Here is a 26,815-nt window from a genome sequence, read left to right as displayed (position 1 = left end):
GCGCCGCAGCTGCTGATGGGGCGATGGTCTCCTCTTCGCTGTCTCCTCCAGGGGGGGCCGCCTGAGTGGGGGGCGCCAGAGCTGGAGGGCGTTGAAGAGGACCAGGGCTGCTGGGAAGCAGACAGTGCACGGGACTCGACGGCCGAGGCGGCCGAGTTGCGGCACGGAGGACTGCTTCTTACTGTCGAGAACCCTCCGGGGAGGCCGCGTGTGGGTCTCGCGCCCCCCCGACGGGCGGGGGGTGAGCGGGGCCACTGCGGCTCGACAGTAACACCAACCAGCCCCCCCTTGCGAGACGGGTACGTCGAGAAAGCGGACCTTCTCAGCGTTACTCATCTGTGCAAGGATTGGCCAGAGGAGTTTCTCATGGACCACAAGTGTGGACATCGTCCGACCCAGGGCCCGCGTGGTCACCTTGGTCGCCCGTAGAGCGAGGTCGGTGGCGGCGCGGAGTTCCTGCATAAGCGCTGGGTCGGTCTTACCCTCGTGGAGCTCTCTCAACGCCCTGGCCTGGCAGGAGCCATAGCGTGGAGAGAGGAGGCAGCTTGGTCCGCCGCAATGTAAGCTCTCGACACCAGAGATGCCGAGACACCACATGCTTTGGACGGGAGCCTAGGTCGAGCCCCCCCAGGTGGCCGCCACCTACGGGCACGAGTGCACCGCGGCGGCATACTCCACCTGGGGGACACCGACGTATCCTCCAGCTGTCTCAACCTCGAGGGAAGAGAGGGTGACAGAACTTTGTTTGACGTGAAACGTGCCGGGAAGGGGCGTTCCAGGTCTTACAAAGTTCCTCATGCACTTCCGGTAAACACAGCACTGGGGGCGGGCGCGGCTTGGAGCCGCGCTCAAACCCGAGGTGCCATGTAGCCAGCCGCGAGCGCCGGGAGAGGCAGTGCGGGCACTGCAACCCAACACTCACGGCGGCCCGGGAAAGCATGGCCGACATCTCGACATCCGCTTTTTCCTGTGCTCGACCCACCGAGGGAGGGAGCCCAAGGAATCGTCGGAGTCGGATGGCAGTACGTCACCCCCTGATGCTGCAAGAGACATCTCATCATCACGCATCGTGTCCGAATACGTGATTGAGGAACAAGACGGCGGACCATCTTTTTGGGGAACGGTCAGACGAGCGAGACGAGGTGTGAACGGTCCGTGAGCCGTGGCTGGCGGATTATCGCTCACAGTAATCCTCATATCACCCTCGCTGCTTGCCATAGCGGACGGCAGGGCCGTAGTCCTGCCGCCACGGAACGGGGAGCAAACGAGGTGGTGGCTGAGTCCCGTGGGAACACAGCCACCTGTGACGCAACGTCTGAATCGTCACCGCCCGCAGTGCGGGCAGGACGTTTCCACAACGTCTGCCCCAGCGTACTGGAAGCAGGCATTGTGTCCGTCCCCCTCCTCGATGAGTGTGTTGCACCCATGAGAACAGAGGGACAAGCCACGCTGGAGAAATTAGCTCTTTTAGAAAAGGAAATTTGCTCGAACACCTCCGGAACTGCCAAGACGCCCAGGGGAGAGTCACTGCAGGAAGGGACCGTCCGCTGTCCACGTCGTAGATACCAGCAGAAAGAATGATCACCCAGATTGTAGAGACGCTCACCAGATGCGTAGGCTCTGAAGAACAAAAGGTGAATGAATGAGCACGCTGGCTTCCCTCTTATACCCGGACATCCGGGGAGGAGCCCGGCATGCAAATTTCATTCGCCAATTTTCATTGGCCTTTTCTAAATACTCAGAAGATGATAGGTTCTCAAGACAAACCCCATTCTGTCGGTTCGACACAACGTCGAGAGACCGACAGAAAGGGAACAGTTTAGACATTTTAAATGCATAGAAACATTCATGTTCATTTAGAGATGACAAGCATATGGAAATTTTTACCCCTTTGTCAGATTTGTGGTTTTTCGTCATGCCCTCACGTCTGTACGAGCCAGCGTCGTCTTTGCAAATGCGCACAACTTCCTACTTCGGTTTTTAATCTGATCAAGTGTTTACATGTCCTATCAAACGGATTACAAATGGCATAAACCACCCCTTACAATCCGATTGAAATTTAAATCGGCTTGGGCATTTTTAATGTGATTGACGTGTTTATATGGATCATTTTCATTCGGATTGGATTTTTAATGTGGGGCCAAACAGGAAATAATTACATAAAATCTGAATATATAGTTACAACTACTGAATATATCAATGTTAGTCCGAATTTATGGTTTTAAGTCTGAATATATAAATCCATATGTGTGTATATATATATATATGTATGTGTGTCTATGAATTTTTACACAATTTTTTATCATAATTAATCTAATTTTAAATTGACAGGCCAAATATTTATTAAAGAAATCATTCAGAATGAATATTGATAGAGAAGACTATTTGCTGTTTTGATATCTGAAGATCTTGTACTCTTTCAGAAGATGGTTAACTGCACCCCCTACCGTATAACAGTGGAAACATCTTGTCAGTGGTGGGGAAAGAGTTAAAACCACACGGGTCCATCCCAGCTTCATAATCTCAAACATGCTTGATGTTGTCGGAAGGTCAAACCATTATCTTAAGAGGGAGTTGAGTCACAGGGGATGTTGAGTCTTCACTGAGAGTGGCCACTGCAACAAATGCCTCTGATTCCCCCATTCAAATATAATCTTAAAATCTTTAAAAAATGCTAGCTTTATGTGCACTGGCACTACTGGATAAAGATCTGGACTAATCCCTAAATGGCTGTAGGTCCTGTAGGAGTCTTTCATTTGACAACCTGACATAAATTGGCTAGGAATCAGGGTTAGTCAGCCAATGAACTGATACCGTTGAGTACGTCCCTTGCTCTTGGTATTTTACCTGCTCTATACTGAAAGTCACTTTAAATAGTGTAATGTGTTTTTTTTTAGACTTTCTTACATCCCAAGACTCTAGGTGTATGAGTAGTCTTAAGGATTAATATTTAAGCAAGATATCAGATATCATCAGTTTAACCAGTAGATCAATACTTTCTTTCATTTGGGTACTTTTATATTTTTGGCCTTTTTTCCTTTGAAGTTTTTGAGATTGGACACCCAAGCAGGATGAAATAATTCCAGATTTAATGAGTAAATAATTAAAGTTCCAGATGTGTATGCAGTGTGGTGCTTTCTATCCATTACAAGTACAAGTCCAGATGTGTCGAGAGTTTTCAGGCAGTGTTCCTTCATTGACGAAATCTCTGATAGAGAGCAGCCACCACACAGCTCCAGCAGTCTGACGCACTCATTCTGGCAAGTGTGACTAACGCCTGCTGTTTCAAGAATAGAGAAAGACTCTGTGGAAATTCTGGTAGCAAGCGGCAGTTTCGTCTGACGACCACAGGCCCAAGAGAAACATTTTCAACTTTTCACTTGTTTGCACTCTGTTTTTAGCAGAACACGTTTCCTTCACATATGGAAAGCACATAGCGTGCATATCACTCTCTAGCACCATTTCTCATTTCCACTGTCAACACTATTGGTCCTATTTGTCACAACCGTTTGACATTGACCATGTGTTTTGCTGGCTGCTGAACATTTATTTTTATTCAGTGATAGATGTAATCTGCCATAAACAGGTTTCTGGCCGCTTTGCACGGTTCTACTTGTGGTTGCGATAAAACAGCAGCACTTGGCATTACTTCACCTACTGTATGTTACAGTTTTGTCACTTTTTGTAAGTTTATGACTATATGTTTTACAACCTACTGGATTTTTTTTGCTTACATCCAGGTATGTTTCCTGTGCACTTGGCTGCCCGTATGAGGGACAAGTAAAACCATCCCAAGTCACGAAGGTATTGAAAGAGTTCCGTCCAATCCTATATTTGATTTGTTCAATGTTAAACCTGCCAACAATATATTTTAAATCTTTAAAAATAAATTGCATTATTCTTAAATTAGGAACTGCGTGTGCTGTAGTAGGAGAACATTACAAAACATTGAAGTATCATAGAAGTAATCTGCGATAATTGATCCAAGTGATCTTTGGTAGCGCTCTTCCTCCATAATCCCAGGAGGCCCTTATTACGATGTTTGCACAAAAACCTGCATGATGCTGTAACACTGCCGGCCTGTCTGATGCTCAGAATAAGCTCTCTGTGTGCACACCTTCATCTTGTTTATGTTTCCCCGGGCAATGGTGTTTTCATTACTTTTCTCTCTTCCGGCCCAGGTGGCGAAGCGGTTGTATGAGCTGGGCTGTTATGAGGTGTCCTTGGGGGACACGATTGGCGTAGGCACGGCGGGCTCCATGGCCAAGATGCTGAGTGATGTGTTGACAGGGATGCCCGTAAGCGCACTGGCGGTGCACTGCCATGACACCTATGGTCAAGCACTGGCCAATATTCTCATTGCTTTGCAGGTAAGGGCTACGGTGTTATTTTATTAAAGCAAATGTTAGAATTTATTGTTATATTAGAAATATTAGAACTTAACATCTGCTTGAATACCTCAGCGATGAAATACCTAAAAGGCTCCACCCACCAGGAAGTGTCCAAAATTAAAACCTTAATTGACTCATTAACCCGTCAATCTAAAATTATGCTACTATTTATTTGCATTGTTTAAGGATTTACTGGAAACTGTGAAAGCTGTGAGGGGTGGACTTATAATACTTGTAAATGTGAAAGAATAATTTCTGATGGCATTGAGATTTATTCATTTAACAGATCTAAAGTGACTTACAAACATTTTCCCTCAAGAGCCAACAATAAACGCATTACACGATGCTACATTTACATGTAGGAATGGAGTTGATGCTAGAGGAGAGGGCTGCTTTTAAATGTTAAATGTTTTTAAAAGGTTAAAAAATGACAGATTAAGAGGTTATCAATAAGGGAATGTTTCTAAGAGAAATTTGCGAGAGAACTGCTAGAAAGTAAAAGGGAACACACACCTGTAGGAGTGAAATTTCATTGACTGTCCTGAAGGCCAGTGTCAGAGCCCTACATCTGATACAGCTGACTACAGACAACCTGTGGAGTGAGATCAGGAGGGGAATGAGAAGTGCTGTCACAATTCACTTATGTGTGTACTGATTTTGTTATAGGAAAGCATATACATTTGAGTGCATAGCAGGAGTATACAAGTACAAGAACATCGCATTCACATGCATCATAATATAACTATTTTATTTTCGTGTGACAGTGTTGCTTTGCAACAGTGCAAAATTGTGAAAAGCACTATAGAAATAAACTCGCCTTGACAACTACTCCTTGCATTTTAGCTTTTTAGCATTTCTTTAATCATTATTTTCTATTTTAAGGTCCAGGGTATGAAATTTAGCGGCATCTAGTGGTGAGGTTGCGAATTGCAACCAACGGCTCTCTTCACCCCTCCCTTTCGAAGCACTACGGTGGCTGACATGCCACTAAGATGTCATCAAAATTACACACTGGAATGTTTGCAAAGAATTTATTCAATTCAGTAAAGCATCATTTGGTATTCAATTTTATTAATGCTGTGTAGCCTCTCTAAACTCCACCCTCTCACAGTGAGTTGTGGGTAATATCGCCTGCTTGTGTGTTCAGGGATCTGTACTTCCCATTTTCACCGAAAACAGTAGAACATTTGGGTGCTTCGAGAATACTCATTTCAACATACCATGATTTGGGACACACTAATTCTAATTTCTAATAATATTTAGGACAGATAGACATTCACAGAGGTTGCGCGTGCCGCTTGCTTCTCCTGTAACGAAAGCAGAAACGATACGGGTGGAGATATCAATACTCTTTCATAATTTAGCCCCGGGACCCGTTTCGCTACCCATCTCTACGAACCACACATCACTAGTTTTAGCAGCATTCAGTTCAAATGGAAATCTTATCCAGTATTACATTTAGTCTAAAATGGTGAATGGTGTTCATTAATAGATTTTAATGTCAGGACTCAAATGAGTGGTCTGAACTTATTTACCACAATAACCACTTATGTGCATCCCTGGTTAAAAAATGGAAACATAAACCAGTAGTTCACAAATTGTCACCTCATACCTCACCTGCACCAACAGCCCTCAAGGGAACATTACAAAAGTTACTGAACCACCCTCCAAAACCCCTGGAGTAATAGTGAATACACATTTTCTGTACTTTCAAGTACAAACAGCAACACAGAATACTACCCACAGCACAAAAACCAACACAACATTGTTGAATGTATTTAAATGTGTTAAATACTGAATGCTTATGAAACAGTGCCTTCCTGTGGTTTAAATTTCCACAGACACGGTTCAGAAATAATATGGCTTTATCAGCTAGCTGCTCTCGGTTTGTCTTCGCTTGTTGAGCGCCGATGTTCTTTGGGGGTTGGGCGGGTCAGCAGATGTGAAGGGGTGGACACAAAGGCTTACCTATTAGATGTCTGTTTCATATGACAGTGGCTTGGCCCTTGACAAAACCCATGAGATGGAGGCTAGAGTGGGGCCCTCGGGGGCTTTAACTCATCTGTCGCTAGGGCCGTTGAACTCTTGTGACAATGCTGCGCTTAAAGGGCAAGGGGAAAATTATCCTTTCATCACTCCCTACTAAACAGAGGGAGACCGGGGAAAAGGAAAACCCTGTGCTCTAGTATATTACATCCTGTGCTCCCATCCCTTTATAGCCCTGTCTGTCTGTTTATCCATCTCTTTCCAGCTGAAACCCTAACTGTGATCGGTCCTCTATGAAAATGGCCATGAAGTTTTCCCCTGAGAATAATGCGACATGCGGGGGGAGGGGGGGTATGATGGGGCGGTGTTGTAAGAACCATAAAAAAGACCATAGAGACCGCACAATATGAGTACAACTGCAAAGTTATTCACATAACACTGAAGTAATCCAGAACCATCATTGTCCAAAATTTCCTTTCCAATAATTTACAGATATGGGAACTTAATCATCATCATTTCTCTGTTCCTCTTTTTTTTTTACAAACACACACTTTTTCCAAAGTTACTTGCATTGTACACTTAGTCCCAATGAATAATAAACTCAAGGGAAAGCTACTTTGAAACTCTTGCATGGGATGCTTTGCTAAAGATGATTTAAATAGCTTTATTCTTTTGAAATGTAACTGTACTACACTGTAAAAAGTGAACATGTGTGTTTGTTGGATTACTAAAACCAGTGGTTCTTAATCAGTGTCCTCGCAACCCCCCGCTCTGAATAATTTGTATGTTATCCCTTCGGAGGTTTGTTCAATACGACAGTAAATGCCCTGTGGTGTGAACATCAGTGGATATTCTAGTTCAAAAGGAGCGTATTTTAAGATTCGAGGGTATTAAAATGCACAAGACGTACCCAAATCTCATGATTGCGGTTGAATAACCCTTGGCATTTCTGGAGTAAGTTTTGTCTGTGTGAAGACGCTTCAGGCTGCTAAAACTATTTGCACTGCTAAAACTATTTGTGTCAATTTGACTTTGGGCCCTATTGTACACCCGGCGCAAGGCGCAAATGTTTTTGCTAGTTTCCGCCTGACGCAGTTCTCATTTTCCCGTCCTGCACCGCGTTGTTTAAATACCAAATGCATTTACGCTCATTTGTGTGCCCATGGGTGTGTTGGTCTAAAAAAGAGGTGTGCTCAGGCGCATTGTTGGCGCGTTGCTATTTTGAGGAACTGAAAATAGATAGTGCCATAGACCAACTCAAACCTGGTCTAAAGTCTAAAGTCAATGGCACAATATTTTTTTGTTTAAAAAAAGAGCGCATTAGTAGAAATTGCGCCTCTGGGCGAGTCCACAACGCGCTTTCACTTTACTTATTACACAAAGGGAAGTGCCCCAGCTAACATAAGGCTAACATAAGGCTGGCGGACCAGTGGCGGGCCACCGGTGGCAAAGTTGGCGGTGCACCGGCGGGAACCACCTGCGGGCCACTGGCTTTTTGCTCATCGTTTTTCCAGCAGTCCACCGGCGGCAGCCGCCATATTTCAGCCGGTGGTCCACTGCTAAGCCGCTGGTTTATCATTAATGTTTGCTGGCGGCCCACGGTCGGTCCGCGGTTTATAATCGTTAAATCACGCGAACCAAAATGTCATTGAACACAAAAACCACTGTTCAATAACTGCAAATTTAATATTTTAACAGATTAAATACACAAATGCATTACATTTATCAGACCAACACACAAATACAGTATTTGTACCCATATGGAAGTTATCCATGTTTTTTAGAGCATTTGCAGTAAGACCATACAAAATCTACTACAATGATTGATTGTTGTAGCAAAACCACAATAACTATGACATTACTACAACATATAGAAAACCTATACAGACTTTCACCATGGTTTCAAAAGCATCAGAACCATTTTTAAAACCTTGATTTGAGAAAAGAAAAAAATATGATTACATGGTTATAGTGTTACCATAGTAAAACCCAGGATAGCTGTCGTAAGGGTATAGATCTTAACAATGCATATCATTTCAAAGCAGCTTAAAAATGCATGTTTCAATGTTACAATCAAAAAAAGATATCCTTTAATCAGCCAGAGGTGGCTGTGACTCACTGAGAAACAACAAAGTGATGTTCATATAACAATAGCTCTAAGACAATACAAGGCATGTGTTTAAAGTAATGTTCAGTTAAACAGGCAATATTATTATAGGTTAAGTTTTCAGATTTTCAACACATATCTGGCAATTTTTTTGTGGAAAGGTAAATGGGAATATCTCAGTAAGTAACTAAAAAAATAAGGGTAAACATTGTCCATTTATATATACGGCCATTATTGTAACAATACAAAGTGGATTGACAATCAGCAAACTTACACTTTTATAGGCAGTGTAATCAGGTAGTGATTACAATATTTGGCAGGTTTTTTGCCTTTATTTGTACAGTATAGTATGAGAGAGAACAGGAAGCGAAGTGGGAGAGAGAAGGGGGTGGGGTCGGGAAAGTACCACGAGCTGGGAATCGAACTCGGGTCGCCCAGAGCACAACCACACCATGTGTCGGAGCACTGCCCTGAGTGTTGGCATCATCTGAAGTCTTCACAAGTAATGCTGTATCCAATCTGGAGCTGCCGTAATCTTAAAAGTGTAAACCTTGACAGATTGAAACAGGAAAGCAAAAGGATAAAGATTAGCATTGCTGCTGTTCATAATATTATTTTAAGCAAAAGATGATCATGTTCACTTTTGACTATTTCATTTATGAAGAACAAGGTTACAAGATGTGTTATGGGAATGCTTAACTAAATCTGAAAAAGCTCTGGCTCCTTTAATGGACTCTAATGCCATCAGGTTTTTTCTAGGTCCCTTAGTAAATTTGTCATCATAATTTGAAGAACTGGAAAGTCTCTATGGAACCTATTCAATAGTATCATTTAAGTGGGAGGAACAAGCAATCATAACTATAATTTACACTACCATTCAAAGGGTTCAGACTTTTTTATTTCTCTCATTATATGAATATATTGTAAACTGTACTTTATTGTAAACTGAATTTTCAACATCATTACACCAAAGTTCAGTGTCACATGATCCAAGTGGGTGGCACGCCACCAGCGGCTTGACGTGTATATATATATATATATATATATATATATACAGGTGCTGGTCATATAATTAGAATATCATCAAAAAGTTGATTTATTTCACTAATTCCATTCAAAAAGTGAAACTTGTATATTATATTCATTCATTACACACAGACTGATATATTTCAAATGTTTATTTCTTTTAATTTGATGATTATAACTGACAACTAATGAAAATCCCAAATTCAGTATCTCAGAAAATTAGAATATTACTTAAGACCAATACAAAGAAAGGATTTTTAGAAATCTTGGCCAACTGAAAAGTATGAACATGAAAAGTATGAGCATGTACAGCACTCAATACTTAGTTGGGGCTCCTTTTGCCTGAATTACTGCAGCAATGCGGCGTGGCATGGAGTCGATCAGTCTGTGGCACTGCTCAGGTGTTATGAGAGCCCAGGTTGCTCTGATAGTGGCCTTCAGCTCTTCTGCATTGTTGGGTCTGGCATATCGCATCTTCCTCTTCACAATACCCCATAGATTTTCTATGGGGTTAAGGTCAGGCGAGTTTGCTGGCCAATTAAGAACAGGGATACCATGGTCCTTAAACCAGGTACTGGTAGCTTTGGCACTGTGTGCAGGTGCCAAGTCCTGTTGGAAAATGAAATCTGCATCTCCATAAAGTTGGTCAGCAGCAGGAAGCATGAAGTGCTCTAAAACTTCCTGGTATACGGCTGCGTTGACCTTGGACCTCAGAAAACACAGTGGACCAACACCAGCAGATGACATGGCACCCCAAACCATCACTGACTGTGGAACTTTACACTGGACCTCAAGCAACGTGGATTCTGTGCCTCTCCTCTCTTCCTCCAGACTCTGGGACCCTGATTTCCAAAGGAAATGCAAAATTTACTTTCATCAGAGAACATAACTTTGGACCACTCAGCAGCAGTCCAGTCCTTTTTGTCTTTAGCCCAGGCGAGACCTTCTGATGCTTCCTGCTGCTGACCAACTTTATGGAGATGCAGATTTCATTTTCCAACAGGACTTGGCACCTGCACACAGTGCCAAAGCTACCAGTACCTGGTTTAAGGACCATGGTATCCCTGTTCTTAATTGGCCAGCAAACTCGCCTGACCTTAACCCCATAGAAAATCTATGGGGTATTGTGAAGAGGAAGATGCGATATGCCAGACCCAACAATGCAGAAGAGCTGAAGGCCACTATCAGAGCAACCTGGGCTCTCATAACACCTGAGCAGTGCCACAGACTGATCGACTCCATGCCACGCCGCATTGCTGCAGTAATTCAGGCAAAAGGAGCCCCAACTAAGTATTGAGTGCTGTACATGCTCATACTTTTCATGTTCATACTTTTCAGTTGGCCAAGATTTCTAAAAATCCTTTCTTTGTATTGGTCTTAAGTAATATTCTAATTTTCTGAGATACTGAATTTGGGATTTTCATTAGTTGTCAGTTATAATCATCAAATTAAAAGAAATAAACATTTGAAATATATCAGTCTGTGTGTAATGAATGAATATAATATACAAGTTTCACTTTTTGAATGGAATTAGTGAAATAAATCAACTTTTTGATGATATTCTAATTATATGACCAGCACCTGTATATATATATATATATATATAGTGTGTGTGTGTGTGTTGTGTAACAATGTTCACAGCAAGGAAGAAGGAGGAGGGAACCGGCGAACGTTGAACAACAAAACTTTAATAAAATAAACAAACAGCAAAACGAAAGTAAAATGCCGGCAGCTCCCTCACGGTCGACTGCCGGTCACACATAATAAAACATAACGTAAAGTCCAGGTCTGGTTCTCTCACGTTCTTTACTGTTGTCGCTCCTCCTTTTATTTAATGCTAAAAGAAGAAAGAAAGAAAATAAAGACGCTATTTGGTGTATTTTCCTACATTTTAATATTGTTTGTCAGAAACAACACAAACATGCATATTAATAACCAAAATCATTTCGAATTTATCATATGCACGATGTTTTAGCCATTATACAATGCATTTTATCCAGATTTTGACTTTTTGATGTTGATTTATCAACATCAGTAGCCTAACGTTATTGTCTTGTCTCCCTCGGTCATTAGCTGACGGGGGCTAATATTCACGTGTGCTCTAATACAGAATAAATAACCAAACCGCAAGCATTATTAATGTGTTTATCAGTATATTCTCTTAATGTATAAAGTGTACGATTATGGTGGATGCTGATGTCTTAAATAGTCTTAAATGTCTCAAAGGCGGTAGTTTAAAGCTATGATTTAATGCATGCTCACCTTGAACAGACGTCTAATACAGAACGCGTTCTTCTTTTATGGCTGGCTTGTGTCAAGAGGACATACCGCCACCTACTGTCCCTGTGTGTTTGTATATCCGATCTTATGTTTTAAGTGTCATATATGGAAAACGTGTGTGCTTCGCTCTTGCGAAAGAGAACAGGTTTAGGTCGCAACCATTTGACATCACGGATTCTGACGCAAAAAAATGTTTTTTCAAAGTTTATGAATACTGTGACAGTTACACAGTTTTTTTAATTAAAAAATAAAAAAAAAAAAACAATAATAAAAAAATAAAACAAAAAAAAAAAAAAAACCCAAGGATCCTTTTAAGGCTGAGAGGATTTCAGCATTTTGACACAGCTGCAATTTATTAATCTATTTGTTTGCCCAAAACGATGATTAAAGTCTCTAATGTTATCTTTAACGTTGTGTTTAACGTTAGCTTCATTTGTCTAGCTTGAGGTGTTTTGCAATGTCCAGGAAACAATGTTAGGATTTTAGTTGAATAAAAAATATGTTTCAAAACTGTATGTTAACGGTTTCCACAATCATGATATTTTGTGGTAGAAATCTAATTACTTGATTTGGACTACTTATAAATACCGCAATTTACTGTTTTTCTCTCCTGATGACCTAAAGCTTTGTAATGCTGTTTAACGAGAACACTTTGCGATACATGGTAAATGATTTCTATAGCAATGGTTAATTTTATATTTGTTAAAACACTATATGTAACCCTGTCTGTGAAATCCAGGCAAACGTCTCATTGTCTAATTATGAAATTAAGAGCATCACAATTTGACTTCAGTTATTATTTTCAATATAATTTTAATCCTTCTTACTCTGTTAATAGGGCTGTCACAATTATTAAATAATCGTCTCATCGCAATTATTTCAGATAACCACAGTTATTGTGAAATCTGCAGTATCTGCTGCATTTTACATAGACTGTGATTGATCTGCACTCACTGTTACATTCAAATGACATTTGTCCATCATTTGAGTTGTATTAGCTTTGTAATTTTTGTTGTTGTTGTTGTTGATTTGTTTAGTTTCCAGACTTGCTGCATGTACACAGCAAGACCTTCATATTTTAGTGCTCAAGACTCGAGTCTTCTCTGTTAAGGTCACTCTACAGCAGTGGTCACCAACCCTGCTCCTGGAGATCGACTGTCCTGAAGATTTCAGCTCCAACCCCAATCAAACACACCTGAACTATCTAATCGAGGTGTTCAGGTTTGCTTGATAATTACAGACAGGTGTGCTGAAGCAGGGTTGGAGCTGCAGTCTGCAGGACGGTCGATCTCCAGGAACAGGGTTGGTGACCACTGCTCTACAGTAATGTAATGACTAGGGCTGCTAGTCAACCAGCCACCCACCAGATGGAGCCATCTCCGGAATTGTAGAGTGGACTTTCATGCCACGCCCTCACTTCCTGTGTCGGCCATATTTAAACAAACCATGCCTGCCACATGTTGCAAAGTATTGCCAGTTATACCCTTTCTGCCTTAACAAGCGTTTATACTACTTTGATTACCTGTTATGACCATTGTGCTTGCTATTGGATTTACAATTATTGGATTACTGCTACTGCTTTGTTTGCCTGATTGGACTGACCCTTTGTTACTGGTTTACTGCCTGTTTATTGACCATGGATCTGCTTACTGGATTGTATTAAGATTACCCTTCATTAAATGTCTGTATATGGATTCTAACACTGCATCTATGTCGACTCCATTACAAGTAAATAAGATTAGTTATTTACAAACTTTTCACATTTTTAAAGTATATATTTTCTGCATTGAATAAATGAATTGTTATTAGTAGTTATACTGTCAAAGCCTTTAAACAGACAATTAATCGCCATAATTGCGATTATTTAATAGACAATTAATCATCAGCCAAATTTCATAATAGCGACAGCCCTATTAATATTGAAGTGACAGCCCTATTAATATTGAAGATATCAAGGTTATAACAGTAACTTATAAGAATTACTTTAGTCTGGTTTTCACAGACACGGTCAGAGATTCCTAATGTTGGAACTCAAAATGAACATTTACAACATTACATATGATCCACAGCCTCAACAAATGGTCCAGAGCGCATTCAAGGCATAGAATGGTAGCTTCATGTTCTGACATGAACGATCTGGGCTGCATTTCCCGATAACGTTGTCTCTTAGCATGCTACGAAGACTCTAAAGCAGTGGTCACCAACCCTGCTCCTGGAGATCGACCGTCCTGAAGATTTCAGCTCCAACCCCAATCAAACACACCTGAACTTTCTAATCAAGGTGTTTAGGTTTGCTTGATAATTACAGAGAGGTGTGCTGAAGCAGGGTTGGAGCTGCAGTCTGCAGGACGGTCGATCTCCAGGAGCAGGGTTGGTGACCACTGCTCTAAAGGTACACCTTAACTCAAGTTATACCTTTTCTAGGCGTGTTCCCCATTTGTTGAGGCTGTGGATCATATGTTAAATTGTAAATGTTCATTTTGAGTTCCAACATTAGGAATCACTGACAGTGTCTGTGAAAACCAGACTAAAGTCATTCTTATAAGTGACACATGCAGGAACAGATCTGGGCTGCGTTTCCCGATACGCAGCTACAAAGCCTTAGCATGCTACGAAGACTCTAAAGGTACACCTTAACCCAAGTTATACCTTTACTAGGCTTGTTCCCCAAACTATACCTTTTGAGGTTACTTAAGGTAAACCTTCTTAAGTGCGACGTTAGCAGGTGCTGTCCATGGCGGTGGTGCTGAATAGGTTGATATCGATGCCTCGGGAATCGGTTGTTCGCTCTACCTTGCGTTATAGAGTTGGTAAAGTATTGAGAAAACAATGTTTATTATAAAGAAACACTTTAGAAATAGTATAAATTGCATTTATCAGGGCGCACTGAAATAGTATAAATAAAGAAAGAAATATGTGCGTCTGTATGTATTTATAATTTTGCAAGTGTCCGATCCCGCACCCTCAAGGCCATACTACATTTTCTGCATTAACCAGCTACATTAACTGGCTGTTTGGCTTCACTTGTTTTTGAAAAGGTCATTTGTATTCTCATAGTTTGCCATCATGTGTTAATGTTCTCCACGATCTGTATTGATTCACATTATTGGCGCAAATCACTCATTTGTGTATAGGGATAAGTGTCCCATCCAGAATGACAATCACTCACGGGACACCCGCAATGACATGGAAGCCTTGATGTGCCTCCATCACGTCGTGCCTGGCGAAAGGCATACGTATGTAATCGGTGGCATGACGGAGCAGGATGTTTGTCACTGAGTGAACGTACCGCCACACACAGGTCTTTCTCAGCCCATATTCATCCCAAAACACCTCCAGAAAACTCCCCACGGCATAAAAACAAAGATCCACCATGCAGCAGCTGATTTTAGGGGCTGAGGGGGTAGCTCACCGCACTGCGGGCGGTGACGATTCAGACGTTGCGTCACAGGTGGCTGTGTTCCCACGGGATTCAGCCACCACCTCGTTTGCTCCCCGTTCCGTGGCGGCAGGACTACGGCCCTGCCGTCCGCTATGGCAAGCAGCGAGGGTGAGATGAGGATTACTTTGAGCGATAATCTGCCAGCCACGGCTCACGGACCGTTCACACCTCGTTTCGCTCGTCTGACCGTTCCCCAAAAAGACGGTCCGCCGTCTTATTCCTCAATCACGTATTCGGACACGATGCGTGATGATGAGAGGTCTCTTGCAGCATCGGGGGGTGACGTACTGCCATCCGACTCCGACGATTCTTCGGGCTCCCTCCCTCGGGGGGTCGAGCCCAGGAAAAAGCGGATGTCGAGATGTCGGCCATGCTTTCCCGGGCCGCCGTGAATGTTGGGTTGCAGTGCCCGCACTGCCTCTCCCGCCGTTCGCGGCTGGCTACATGGCGCCTCGGGTTTGAGCGCGGCTCCAAGCCGCGCTCGCCCCCGGTGCCGTGTTTACCGGAAGTGCATGAGGAACCTTGCAAGACCTGGAACGCCCCTTCCGGCACGTTTCACGTCAAACAAGGTTCTGTCACCCTCTCTTCCCTCGAGGTTGAGACAGCTGGAGGATACGTCGGTGTCCCCAGGTGGAGTTGCCGCCGCGGTGCACTCGTGCCTGTAGGGGGGGCTCGACCTAGACTCCCGTCCAAAGCATGTGGTGTCTCGGCATCTCTGGTGTCAAGAGCTTACATTGCGGCAGACCAGGCTGCCTCCTCTCTCCACGCTATGGCTCCTGCCAGGCCAGGGCGTTGAGAGAGCTCCACGAGGGTAAGACCGACCCAGCGCTTATGCAGGAACTCCGCGCCATCACCGACCTCGCTCTACGGGCGACCAAGGTGACCACGGGGGCCCTCGGTCGGACGATGTCCAGACTTGTGGTCCATGAGGAACTCCTCTGGCCGTTACTTGCGCAGATGAGTAACGCTGAGAAGGTCCGCTTTCTCGACGTACCCGTCTCGCAAGGGGGGGCTGGTTGGTGTTACTGTGGAGGGTTCTCGACAGTAAAAAGCAGTCCTCCGTGCCGCAACTCGGCCGCCTCGGCACTGTCTGCTTCCCAGCAGCCCTGGTCCTCTTCAACGCCCTCCAGTGACCTGGAGGAGACAGCGAAGAGGAGACCATCGCCCCATCAGCAGCCGCGGGCAGCGGCTGTCATGGGATCACCTCAGGGGGATCGAGGCTACCATTGGGCCTGACCCCAGCCACAGCGCTGGTAGGTCGGTTAGGGACGGTTCCTGCCCCGTCCCTCCATCTGCTGGGCCCCTCCGGGGGGCTAGCGCCCACTTACTCTCAAAAAGGGGAGTTTCCTCTCTCTCTGGGTTACCACAGCCGCTCTCACCCTCTGCACGACGGTGAACGGCAAACTCGACGTTGCGTCATGGCAAAGCGCAATGTCGAGTATAAACACCAGCCCTCAGCACTCTCAGTCAGACAGTGCGTTGAGCTGCGCAGTCGCCAGGCAGGAAATATGGCAGAGCCGATCTCCTCCCCGGGGGGCCTCCCCCGGCAAGGAATCCGTACTGCTAGCCATCGAACCACCCTCCGCGGGGGCGATGAAGCAGATCAAACCTCTAGTCCCCCTGTCACAGTTCTGGGAGCCTGGTCTCAGCTTCCCAGACTGTCAGGCTGGCTGAGGAAGACGATCCGTCTCGGCTACGCGATTCAGTCGCTACACGTCCGCCCAAGTTCCGGGACGTCCTTTTACCTCAGGCAGAGGCAGGGATGCCCCCGTACTTCGGGCGGAGGTCGCCTCCCTTCTGGTGAAGGGAGCGATCGAGCCCGTCCCACCGGCCGAGGTGTTCAGCGGGTTTTACAGCCCGTACTTCATTGTCCCTAAGAAAGGCGGAGGGTTGCGCCCTATCTTGGGTCTGTGTGTTCTGAACAGGCACCTACACTAGCTGCCTTTCAGGATGGTCACGCAGAAGCGCATCCTGGCGTCCGTCAGGCGTCAGGACTGGTTCATGGCAATCGACCTGAAGGACGCGTACTTTCATGTCTCGATCCTCCCTCGACTTCGGCCGTTCCGACGGTTCGCGTTCGAGGGACGGGCATATCAGTACAGGGTCCTCCCCTTCGGTCTGTCCCTGTCTCCACGAGTCTTTACGAAGGTCGTGGAAGCCGCCCTCCTTCCCCGTTGGGAAGAAGGTGTACGGGTACTAACTATCTCGACGACTGGCTCAAGTTTGGGCACACTCTCGAGATCTGTGGTGTACACACAGGGACCTGGTGCTCCGGCACCTAGATCGGTGGGGCCACAGGTCAACTGAGATAAGAGCAAGCTCTCCCCGGTGCAGAGCATCCTCTTTCTCGGTATGGAACTCGACTCTGTCCTCACGGGTGGCCCCGCTCACCCCCAGGGGGGGGCGCGAGGACTAGCGCGCCCGGTCAGTGTTGAACTGCCTGAGATCAGACAGTCAGCGGTCCCCCTGTAACAGGAGGCTCCTGGGATTCATGGCATCCTCGGCGGGGGTGGCCCCCCCTCGGGTCTGGCGGCAGAGTCAAGTTCCTTGGAGAGCGTGGCACACCGGCAGCAGGCGTTGGTCACACGCATTTCTGCCGACACACCCTAAGGGGTGCCGTGTGCAATGGGCAAGCAGTGTCGGGGCGGTGGACGGGCCCCCGCCTGCGTTGGCATTCAACTGCCTAGAGTTGTGGGTTGTGCTACTTGCATTGAGGGACTTCCTCTCGTGCAGGGAAGCACGTGCTGGTCCGGTTGGACAGCAAAGCTGCTGTGGCGTATTCTTCACTCACAGCAGCTAACATGACTCGCCCGACGCCTCCTCCTATGGAGTCAGCAGGTGATCAGCTCCCTGCGAGCCACACACATCCCAGGCGTCCTGAACCAGACAGCCGATGTGCTCTCTCATCAGTTGACACCTTGCAGAGAGTGGCGACTCCCTCCCCGCGCAGCCGGCTCATTTGGGGGCAGTTTGGCCAGGCACAGGTGGTCCTGTTGCCTCCCCGAACTCCTCCCATGGTCCGCTTGGGTACTCCCTGTCCGAGGACCCTCAGCACGGATGCCCTTGCGCACAGCTGGCCGCGGGACAAGCGGAAGTACGCTTCCCCCCAGTGAGCCTCATTGCACAGGGCCTGTGCAAGGCCAGGGAAGAGGAGCATCAAGTGTTACTAGTTACGCCCCTTCGGCCTAACCAGGACTTGGTTCTCGGAGCTGAGGCTCTGACATCAACTCCCCCCTGGCCGCTCCCCCTGGCGGACAGCTTCCCCAGGGGAAGGGGCACGTTACGGCATCCCAGGCAAAACCTGGTCTCCATGTCTGGACGGGACGAGGAGATCCTGAGTGACCTAGGGCTAGGGCTTTGGCCACTGGGCGGCTATACGCCCATAGGTGGCGCCTCTTCTCGTCCTGGTGCTCTTCTCGGTGAGAAGACCCGCGGAGTTGCTCGGTCGGGTACGAGCTGTCCCGTCCTCAAGAGAGCGGGGGAGTAACCTCTCCCCCTCCACACTGGGAATGTATGTAGCCGCTACGGCCGATCATCATGACCCAAGTGCTGGGTAGCCTCTGGGACAGCACGGCCTGGTCATTAGGTTCCTAAGGGGCGCGAGAGGGTGACCACCTTTCCGCGCTCCATAACCTCTTGCGAACTAGGTGGCGGGCCTCATGAGGCCCCGCTCCCTTCGAGCCTTTCGGGGTTACCGCTCTTTCTCAGTCTTGATAAAGATGGTGTTCAGCATTGCACTCACCTCCAAGAGGGTAGGGGATCTACAAGCACTCTCCGTGTCCGCAGATTGCCTAGAACTCGGGGCCGGGATTATCACGTTATCTTGAGACCCCGCCCCGGCTACGTGCCCAAGGTTCCCACCACTCTCCCGAGAGACCAGGTGGTGAACCTGCAGGCGCTCCCCTCCGGGGAGGAAGACCCAACCTATCCGTGCTTGTCCAGTACGCGCACGGCGCCTCTGCTTGGACCGCACGCAGAGCCCAGAAGCTCTGAGCAGCTCTTTGTCTGTTTCGGAGGTCAGCAGGAGGGCTGTCTCCAAACAGAGGCTGGCGCACTGGATCGTGGATGCCCTCGTTAGGGCATACCGATCTTTTTTCCTACCCATTGGGGGTGAGGCACACCCCTCGTGGCTGGCTCAGGGCGCCTCTCTGGCAGACATCTGCGGAGCTGCGGGTTGGGCTATGCCTAACAACTCCGTGAGGTTCTAATACCTACGCGCGGAACCGGTGTCAGCCCGCATCCTGGCAAGGTGTGGGACCGGCAGCCGGTAGGGCATACGCCTGCGGAAGCCCTTCCCCCTCCGGGGGGAGCAGTGGCGATCCCGCCTCACTTCTTTCCCCTCGGGTAAAGAACAGGCATTCCATCCATCACTAAGCACCCTTCCAGGGGACAGGCTGGGCAGAGCAGCCCTGCCCCCTTAGGCCGGGGAACAGTTGAGTTATCTCCCACATAGCTCTAACCGGACCTAGTGCTCCAGACGTGGTAACCCCCCCTCCGTGGGCTGTTCCGTCTGATGTATCCTCATGAATGGTTCCCACCTTGGCAACCCATGACCTCCCCAGGTGGACTCCCACCTTGCGGTTAACTCCTGCAGTCCGCACATTCCTCCCATGAGTTCTCCCCTGATGGTGAGACCATGTGGTGTCTCCACTAATTCCTCCCTACGGTAGGTAGTGGCCTCTGCAGCGTTTTTCCCCCAGGGGGAATAATGCTTACCCAGTGGCCCGTACGGTGCCGGGCGGCTTCTCGCCATTTAGAGAATCAGGCCTCCGCCCGTGACGGCCGGCGTTAGGGGGCTTCCCAACTTTTTGTGGAAAGCTCTGGGTCCCCCTTCCTCTCCACTGGAAGGTCATAATTTCGCGTTAGCGTGTTCGTCTGACTCGCCCAGGCCAGTCAACGTCGCTCCGCAGAGATTGTGACGCGGCTCAGTGCTGTGGCGTTTTCCATAGGAACCCCATTCTGTCGGTTCGACACAACGTCGAGAGACCGACAGAAAGGGAACGTCTTGGTTACGGATGTAACCTCGGTTCCCTGATGGAGGGAACGAGACGTTGTGTCCCTCATGCCACAACACTGGCCGCCCACCCCAGCGGTCGGGGGAGGATGCTTAGGCTCCTCAGACCAAAGGTGAATGAATGAGCATGCCGGCTTCCCTCTTATACCCGGACATCCGGGGAGGAGCCCGGCATGCAAATTTCATTCGCCAATTTTCATTGGCCTTTTCTAAATACTCAGAAGATGATAGGTTCTCAAGACAAACCCCATTCTGTCGGTTCGACACAACGTCTCATTCCCTCCATCAGGGAACCGAGGTTACATCCGTAACCAAGACATTTTTTATTGTGTTATAGTTAAAAATGTCTGGCTCTCAATGAAAGGCAGTGCACGGCTGACGTGTGCGGACATGGATTTCTTCGCGCACTCGTTATGTGCTTTTACAAGTGTGATTTGGTTAGCCTACCACATTGCATATAGATCAAGTTTTCCGCGATTATCTCTGATAAAAGTGTAAATTGGTAAAACTTGAGAAGAAATCTGGGGCATGGTGGAGTGCCGCTTCTTAACACCAGAACAGCCGCACACTGAAACAGAACAGAGCGAGACCTCAGCCTATGTGCCGCGTCTCAACCTCGAATTGTCCAACCTGTCAGCTTTTCCAACCACAGGGCAAAATTTAGGCAATAATGTAAACCACATCGACAAAATAAACAGGTAGGATGATTTTACAATGCAAAATACCCTGTCAGATTATCCTACCAGCATAAAAGAAACATGTATGATTAATTTACAGCGCAATACCCTATAATTGTACTACCAGTACTAAATAAATATGTAGGCCTAGAATTATTTAACAACGAAAATACACAATCAGATTTCCGTAGCAGTATAAAATAAACAAGTAGGATGATTTTATAGCGCAAGAAAATTATGTAACATTGATGTGCGCATGCCTGGTAGGATAATCTGAAGGGTAGGATGAAATTTCGGGACACCAGCCCATTCTAAACCCCTAAACCCTGGCGCCCCCCACTAAACAGCAGCCCCCTCACTTTGTGCACCCTGGCGCCGACTCTGCCTGCAACTTACCATGGTGGAGTTCGCTACTCAGAAGGAGATGTAAGAACCTCATGAACCATCTGTTGACACTGGCATTTCTTTTGAGGGATTTAAGTTTTAAATTGTTTGACTTAAGCTTGTTTGAGTGTTTGACTTAAGCTTAAGAAGTTTGTGCCCTGATTCTCTGTGTGATGTACATGATCAACCTGTATTATCTGAAACTTGTTCAAATCACTCTTTAAAGGACTCATAGGATGAGCACTTTCAACAAGTTGGTATGATATATTAGGGTCTTCATGAAATGTCTGGCACATATTTTGCTTAAAAACACTCAACGGCTGTGTAAACAAAACCCTTTTTGCCTTGTCAAAAACAGCTATGCTCACAGCAACCCGTTTTGGTGCATGTCTCTTTAAATGATAATGAGTTACAGCGCACCCCAACCCCCTTCCGTCCGGCGTGTCAACACAACACATGTGTAGTACTGCCATGGCAAAGGTTTAGCTAAATTATGTTTCCTGAACTCCTCCGCGGTTAGTTTCGTTTTAAACATCTCAAATCATTCGTCCGGAGACTAAAAAATCTGTAACAGCAAACAGCGCTAATAATGCGCTCACGTTGTGCGTGTATGCTTGCCTAAAATCCACAGAATGCGCACCTGCAGATCTCAGCGGAATTACGTGTATTTTAGCGCTTGTCGTTGACAAGTTATAACGTTACACACACAACATGAGAGCATAACTAGTATAACTAGTATGCTGTGACAGATTTTTCAGCCTAAGGACGAATGATTTGAGACATTTAAAATGAAACTAACCGCAGTGTTCGCCCCTGTTCATTAGCAAAACAAACAGTGCCGTGGGTGGAATTGTGTAGATTAAGGGGCGGTAATATTAAAATAAGATCCTGCTTTTACGTCACAACAGGAGCGAAATATAAACAGCTCGATTTCTCACATGTTTGCAGGGAAAGGCTCATCAAAACAAACTTACTGGGATTTTATTTTTCACGTTTTCTGTGTTGCTAGGTGCACCGGGGACCCGATTATAGCTCTTAAACACAGAAAATTTTGGATTTTCATCTGATGACTCCTTTAAACTTCATCTGCAAGATCTGCAAGATTTCATCGTCAGTGCAGTTCAGTTTAGTCTACTGAAAAGACTTTGAACTTCTGTGGTGTTTAGGTTTGTAAGCCTGTCCAGATGTAGGTTTGTATGTGTATGTCTAGTACAAATCTGTAATTGTATGTCCAATTTTATTGTTTAAGAAATTGCAAATTTTTCAGTTACATTTTTTTTTAATTAGGAAAAATACTGACAGTGTATTGAATAAATGAATGAATTAATTAATGTTAATAAATATTTCTAAAGCAATTTGAGTCTTGTGATAATATTTACTAGCATTTTCAAGAATAAATAAGTAGGTAAATAGATATCCAATTATATTATGTACGATGTCATTATAGACATAATTTTCAAGGACTAAAATAATGTGTGGTTGTTGCATTTATTGTGGCAGTGTTACATGTGAACAGTGAACAACTGCGCTGGTTGCATATAATTTGTTTTTGCATATAAAGCAGATGAAAAGGGTGGTCAGGGATATAATTCCCAATAATAATCCCCATTCACAGACCAGTTTTGTCTATGACAAAGAAATAGGGATCAAGAACAGCAAAGACCAGACTAAGGTGGTTTGCTGGTCTTCCTTTGTCATTTAAGCTGATTTTGTCAATTTTCCACCCTTGGTGACCAAGTGCTTAATCCCCCTCTACAACCAACAAAGATAGACCAGGCCAGTTATTATAACAATTTTATGTACTTAACAAACTATTACTGGTGAATAATATATGGACGTTTCAGCTTGTTTCACCATGTTCCAACATAGGATTGCTAATGTTGGCAATTACTGTATGTAGGCGTTATAATCACAAAGACAGAATAATTCTCATGCAACGTCACTAAACCAACAAGGTGCGTGGAAAAAGCCAAATAGGCTACTGAATGTAGAATTCAGAAATGAAAAGGTTAAAATATAACTTTTATTTGTCAATGCATTCATCATAGCTAAAAGGGGTTATTTTAGATACAAACAAAGACAACATTTTAAACTTGCACTCAATCAATAGGAAGTTTGGGATATATCGGGTGCAATGTAGGCAGCAGTGGACAGTTTTAAACATGAATGTTGTTTAACATCCTTGACAACAATGAAAATAGAAATGACCCAGGTTCCTGGATGTGAACCTGCACTGAGCTGATTCATAGGCACCCCATGAGCACAGAAAGTAATAACTGCTTGCCATTTGTCCTTTGTCATGGACCCCCCTAGCAAAACTCAGTGGAAATGAAAGATTTTATCATGGATTTTCATTAGAGGTTGCCAGTAGTCTCCACCACCAGCTGAGTCAGAAATTAATTTCAGTAACCCTGTTAGCTAAGAGTCACCTCGGCTTTTGTTCACGATAAAGATGTTATATGTTCTTTCTATGTCTTTTCTCAGGGAAGATTTAAAACAAAAAAAATAATGACCTCAGACAGTTACTCAAATAGGTGGTCTGGCTGTTTATTGGGGTTTTGTAACCAAATGATCTGAACTACAGTCCTGTCATGAGTAGAACACTATATACCCAGACTGTCCGGAGTAGGCAGATTTGTGCTGTAATCACTCAACATTGACAGTTTTAATGATGGGCAACGCCAGAACTTGTTCCCTTTCTGTCGGTCTCTCGACGTTGTGTCGAACCGACAGAATGGGGTTTGTCTTGAGAACCTATCATCTTCTGAGTATTTAGAAAAAGCCAATGAAAATTGGCGAATGAAATTTGCATGCCGGGCTCCTCCCCGGATCCCTGTGCTCATTCATTCACCTTTTGTTCTTCAGAGCCTACGCATCTGATGAGCTTCTCTACGATCTTGGTGATCATTCTTTCTGCTGGAATCTACGACGTGGACAGCGGACGGTCCCTTCCTGCAGTGACTCTCCCCTGGGCGTCTCGGCAGTTCCCGAGGTGTTCGAGCAAATTTCCTTTTCTAAAAGAGCAAATTTCTCCAGCGTGGCTTGTCCCGCTGTTCTCATGGGTGCAACACACTCATCGAGGAGGGGGACGGACACAATGCCTGCTTCCAGTACGCTGGGGCAGACATTGTGGATACGTCCTGCCCGCACTGCGGGTGATGACGATTCAGACGTTGCATCACAGGTGGCTGTGTTCCAACGGGACACAGCCACCACCTCGTTTGCTCCCCGTTCCGTGGCGGCAGGACTACGGCCCTGCCGTCCGCTACGGCAAGCAGCAAGGGTGATATGAGGATTACTGTGAGCGATAATCCGCCAGCCACTGGCTCACGGACCGTTCGCACCTCGTCTCGCTCGTCTGACCGTTCCCCAGGAGACGGTCCGCCGTCTTATTCCTCAATCACGTATTCGGACACGATGCGTGATGATGAGATGTCTCTTGCAGCATCGGGGGGTGACGTACTGCCATCCGACTCCGACGATTCCACGGGCTCCCTCCCTCGGGGGGTCGAGCCCAGGAAGAAGCGGACGTCGAAATGTCAGCCATGCTTTCCCGGGCCGCTGTGAGTGTTGGGTTGCAGTGCCCGCACTGCCTTTCCCGGCGCTCGCCCCCAGTGCCGTGTTTACCGGAAGTGCATGAGGGACTTGGTAAGACCTGGAACGCCCCTTTCCGGCACGTTTCACGTCAAACAAAGTTCAGTCACCCTCTCTTCCCTCGAGGTTGAGACAGCTGGAGGATACGTTGTTGTCCCCCAGGTGGAGTATGCCGCACGGTGCTCGTGTCCGTAGGCGGCGGCCACCTGTGGGGGGGCTCGACCTAAACTCCCGTCCAAGGCATGTGGTGTCTCGGCATCTCTGGTGTCGAGAGCTTACATTGCGGCAGACCAAGCTGCCTCCTCTCTCCACGCTATGGCTCCTGCCAGGCCAGGGCGTTGAGAGAGCTCCACGAAGGTAAGACCGACACAGCGCTTATGCAGGAACTCTGCGCCGCCACCGACCTCGCTCTACGGGCGACCAAGGTGACAACGCGGGCCCTGGGTCGGACGATGTCCACACTTGTGGTCCATGAGAAACTCCTCTGGCCGATCCTTGCGCAGATGAGTAACGCTGAGAATGTCCGCTTTCTCGACGCACACGTCTCGCAAGGGGGGGCTAGTTGGTGTTACTGTAGAGCCGCAGCGGCCCCGCTCACCCCCCGCCCGTCGGGGGGGGGCGCGAGACCCGCACGCGGCCTCCCCCGGAGGGTTCTCGACAGTAAGAAGCAGTCCTCCGTGCCGCAACTCGGCCGCCTCGGCCGTCGAGTCCCGTGCACTGTCTGCTTCCCAGCAGCCCTGGTCCTCTTCGACACCCTCCAGCTCCGGGGCGGCCTCCCTGGAGGAGACAGCGAAGAGGAGACCATCGCCCCATCAGCAGTCACGGCGAAGCGGCTGTCATGGGAAGACCTCAGGGGGATCGAGGCTACCATTGGGCCCGACCCCAGCCACATCGCGGGGAAGTCGGATAGGGACGGATCCTGCCCCGTCTCTCCATCTGCTGGCCCCCTCCGTCGAGTATAAACACCAGCCCTCAGCACTCTCAGTCAGACAGTGCGTTGAGCTGCGCAGTCGCCAGGCAGAAAAAACAGCAGAGCCGATCTCCTCCCCGGGGGACCTCCCCCGGCAAGGAATCCGTACTGCTAGCCATCGAACCACCCCCCGGGGCGACGATGAAAAAGATCGTACCTTAGTCCCCGTCTCATTCTGGGAGCCTGTCTGGCTTCCCAGGCTGTCAGACTGGCTAGGGAAGACGATCCGTCTCGGCTACGCGATCCAGTCGCCTCACGCCCGCCAAGTTCAGCATCCGATATACCTCAGTCAGAGGCTGGGATGTTCCCATACTTCGGGCCGAGGTCGCCACCATTCTGGTGAAGTGAGTGATCGAGCCCGTCTCACCAGCCGAGATGTTCAACGGGTTTTACAGCCTGTACTTCATTGTCCCCAAGAAAGGCGGGGGGTTGCGCCCTATCTTGGGTCTGTGTGTTCTGAACAGGCACCTACACTATAGCTGCCTTTCAGGTTGATCACGCAGAAGCGCATCCTGACGTCCGTCAGGTGTCAGGACCGATTCATGCAGTCAACCTGAAGGACACGTACTTCATGTCTCGATCCTCCCTCGACATCGGCCGTTCCGACGGTTCGCATTCGAGGGACGGGCATATCAGTACAGGGTCCTCCCCTTCGGTCTGTCCCTGTCTCCACGAGTCTTTACAAAGGTCGTGGAAGCCGCCCTCCTTCCCCGTAGGGAAGGGGGTGTGCGGGTACTAACTATCTCGACGACTGGCTCAAGTTTTGGCACACTCTCGAGATCTGTTGTGTACACACAGGGACCTGGTGCTCCGGCACCTAGATCGGTGGGGCTACAGGTCAACTGAGAAAAGAGCAAGCTCTCCCCGGTGCAGAGCATCCTCTTTCTCGGTATGGAACTCGACTCTGTCCTCACGAGCGGCCCCGCTCACCCCCCGGGGGGGGC

At 47.0% G+C, this 26,815-nt stretch overlaps 1 protein-coding gene across 3 annotated transcripts in view; it reads left to right on the top strand.

Annotated features, from left to right (window-relative positions):
- The window catches only part of hmgcll1 (3-hydroxymethyl-3-methylglutaryl-CoA lyase-like 1), a 99,692-nt gene that overhangs the window by 36,647 nt on the left and 36,230 nt on the right, over positions 1-26,815 (top strand). For 2 of the 3 annotated variants that reach the window (XR_008963529.1, XM_057341816.1), the window contains exons 6-7: positions 3,741-3,804; positions 4,182-4,370. Coding sequence is in view for 2 of the 3 variants with exons in the window: in XM_057341816.1 (XP_057197799.1) it covers positions 3,741-3,804; positions 4,182-4,370 (253 nt within the window). In the remaining variant the exon portion in view is untranslated. Of the gene's footprint in view, positions 1-3,740; positions 3,805-4,181; positions 4,371-22,316; positions 22,655-26,815 lie in introns of those variants that run through there. The other variant, XM_057341817.1, reaches the window with a different exon arrangement.

The sequence above is a fragment of the Triplophysa rosa genome, linkage group LG9 (genome assembly GCF_024868665.1).
Source record: "Triplophysa rosa linkage group LG9, Trosa_1v2, whole genome shotgun sequence".
Taxonomy (NCBI): domain Eukaryota; kingdom Metazoa; phylum Chordata; class Actinopteri; order Cypriniformes; family Nemacheilidae; genus Triplophysa; species Triplophysa rosa.
Note: the sequence above shows the minus strand (reverse complement) of the source record. Positions and strands in the feature narration are given on the sequence as shown.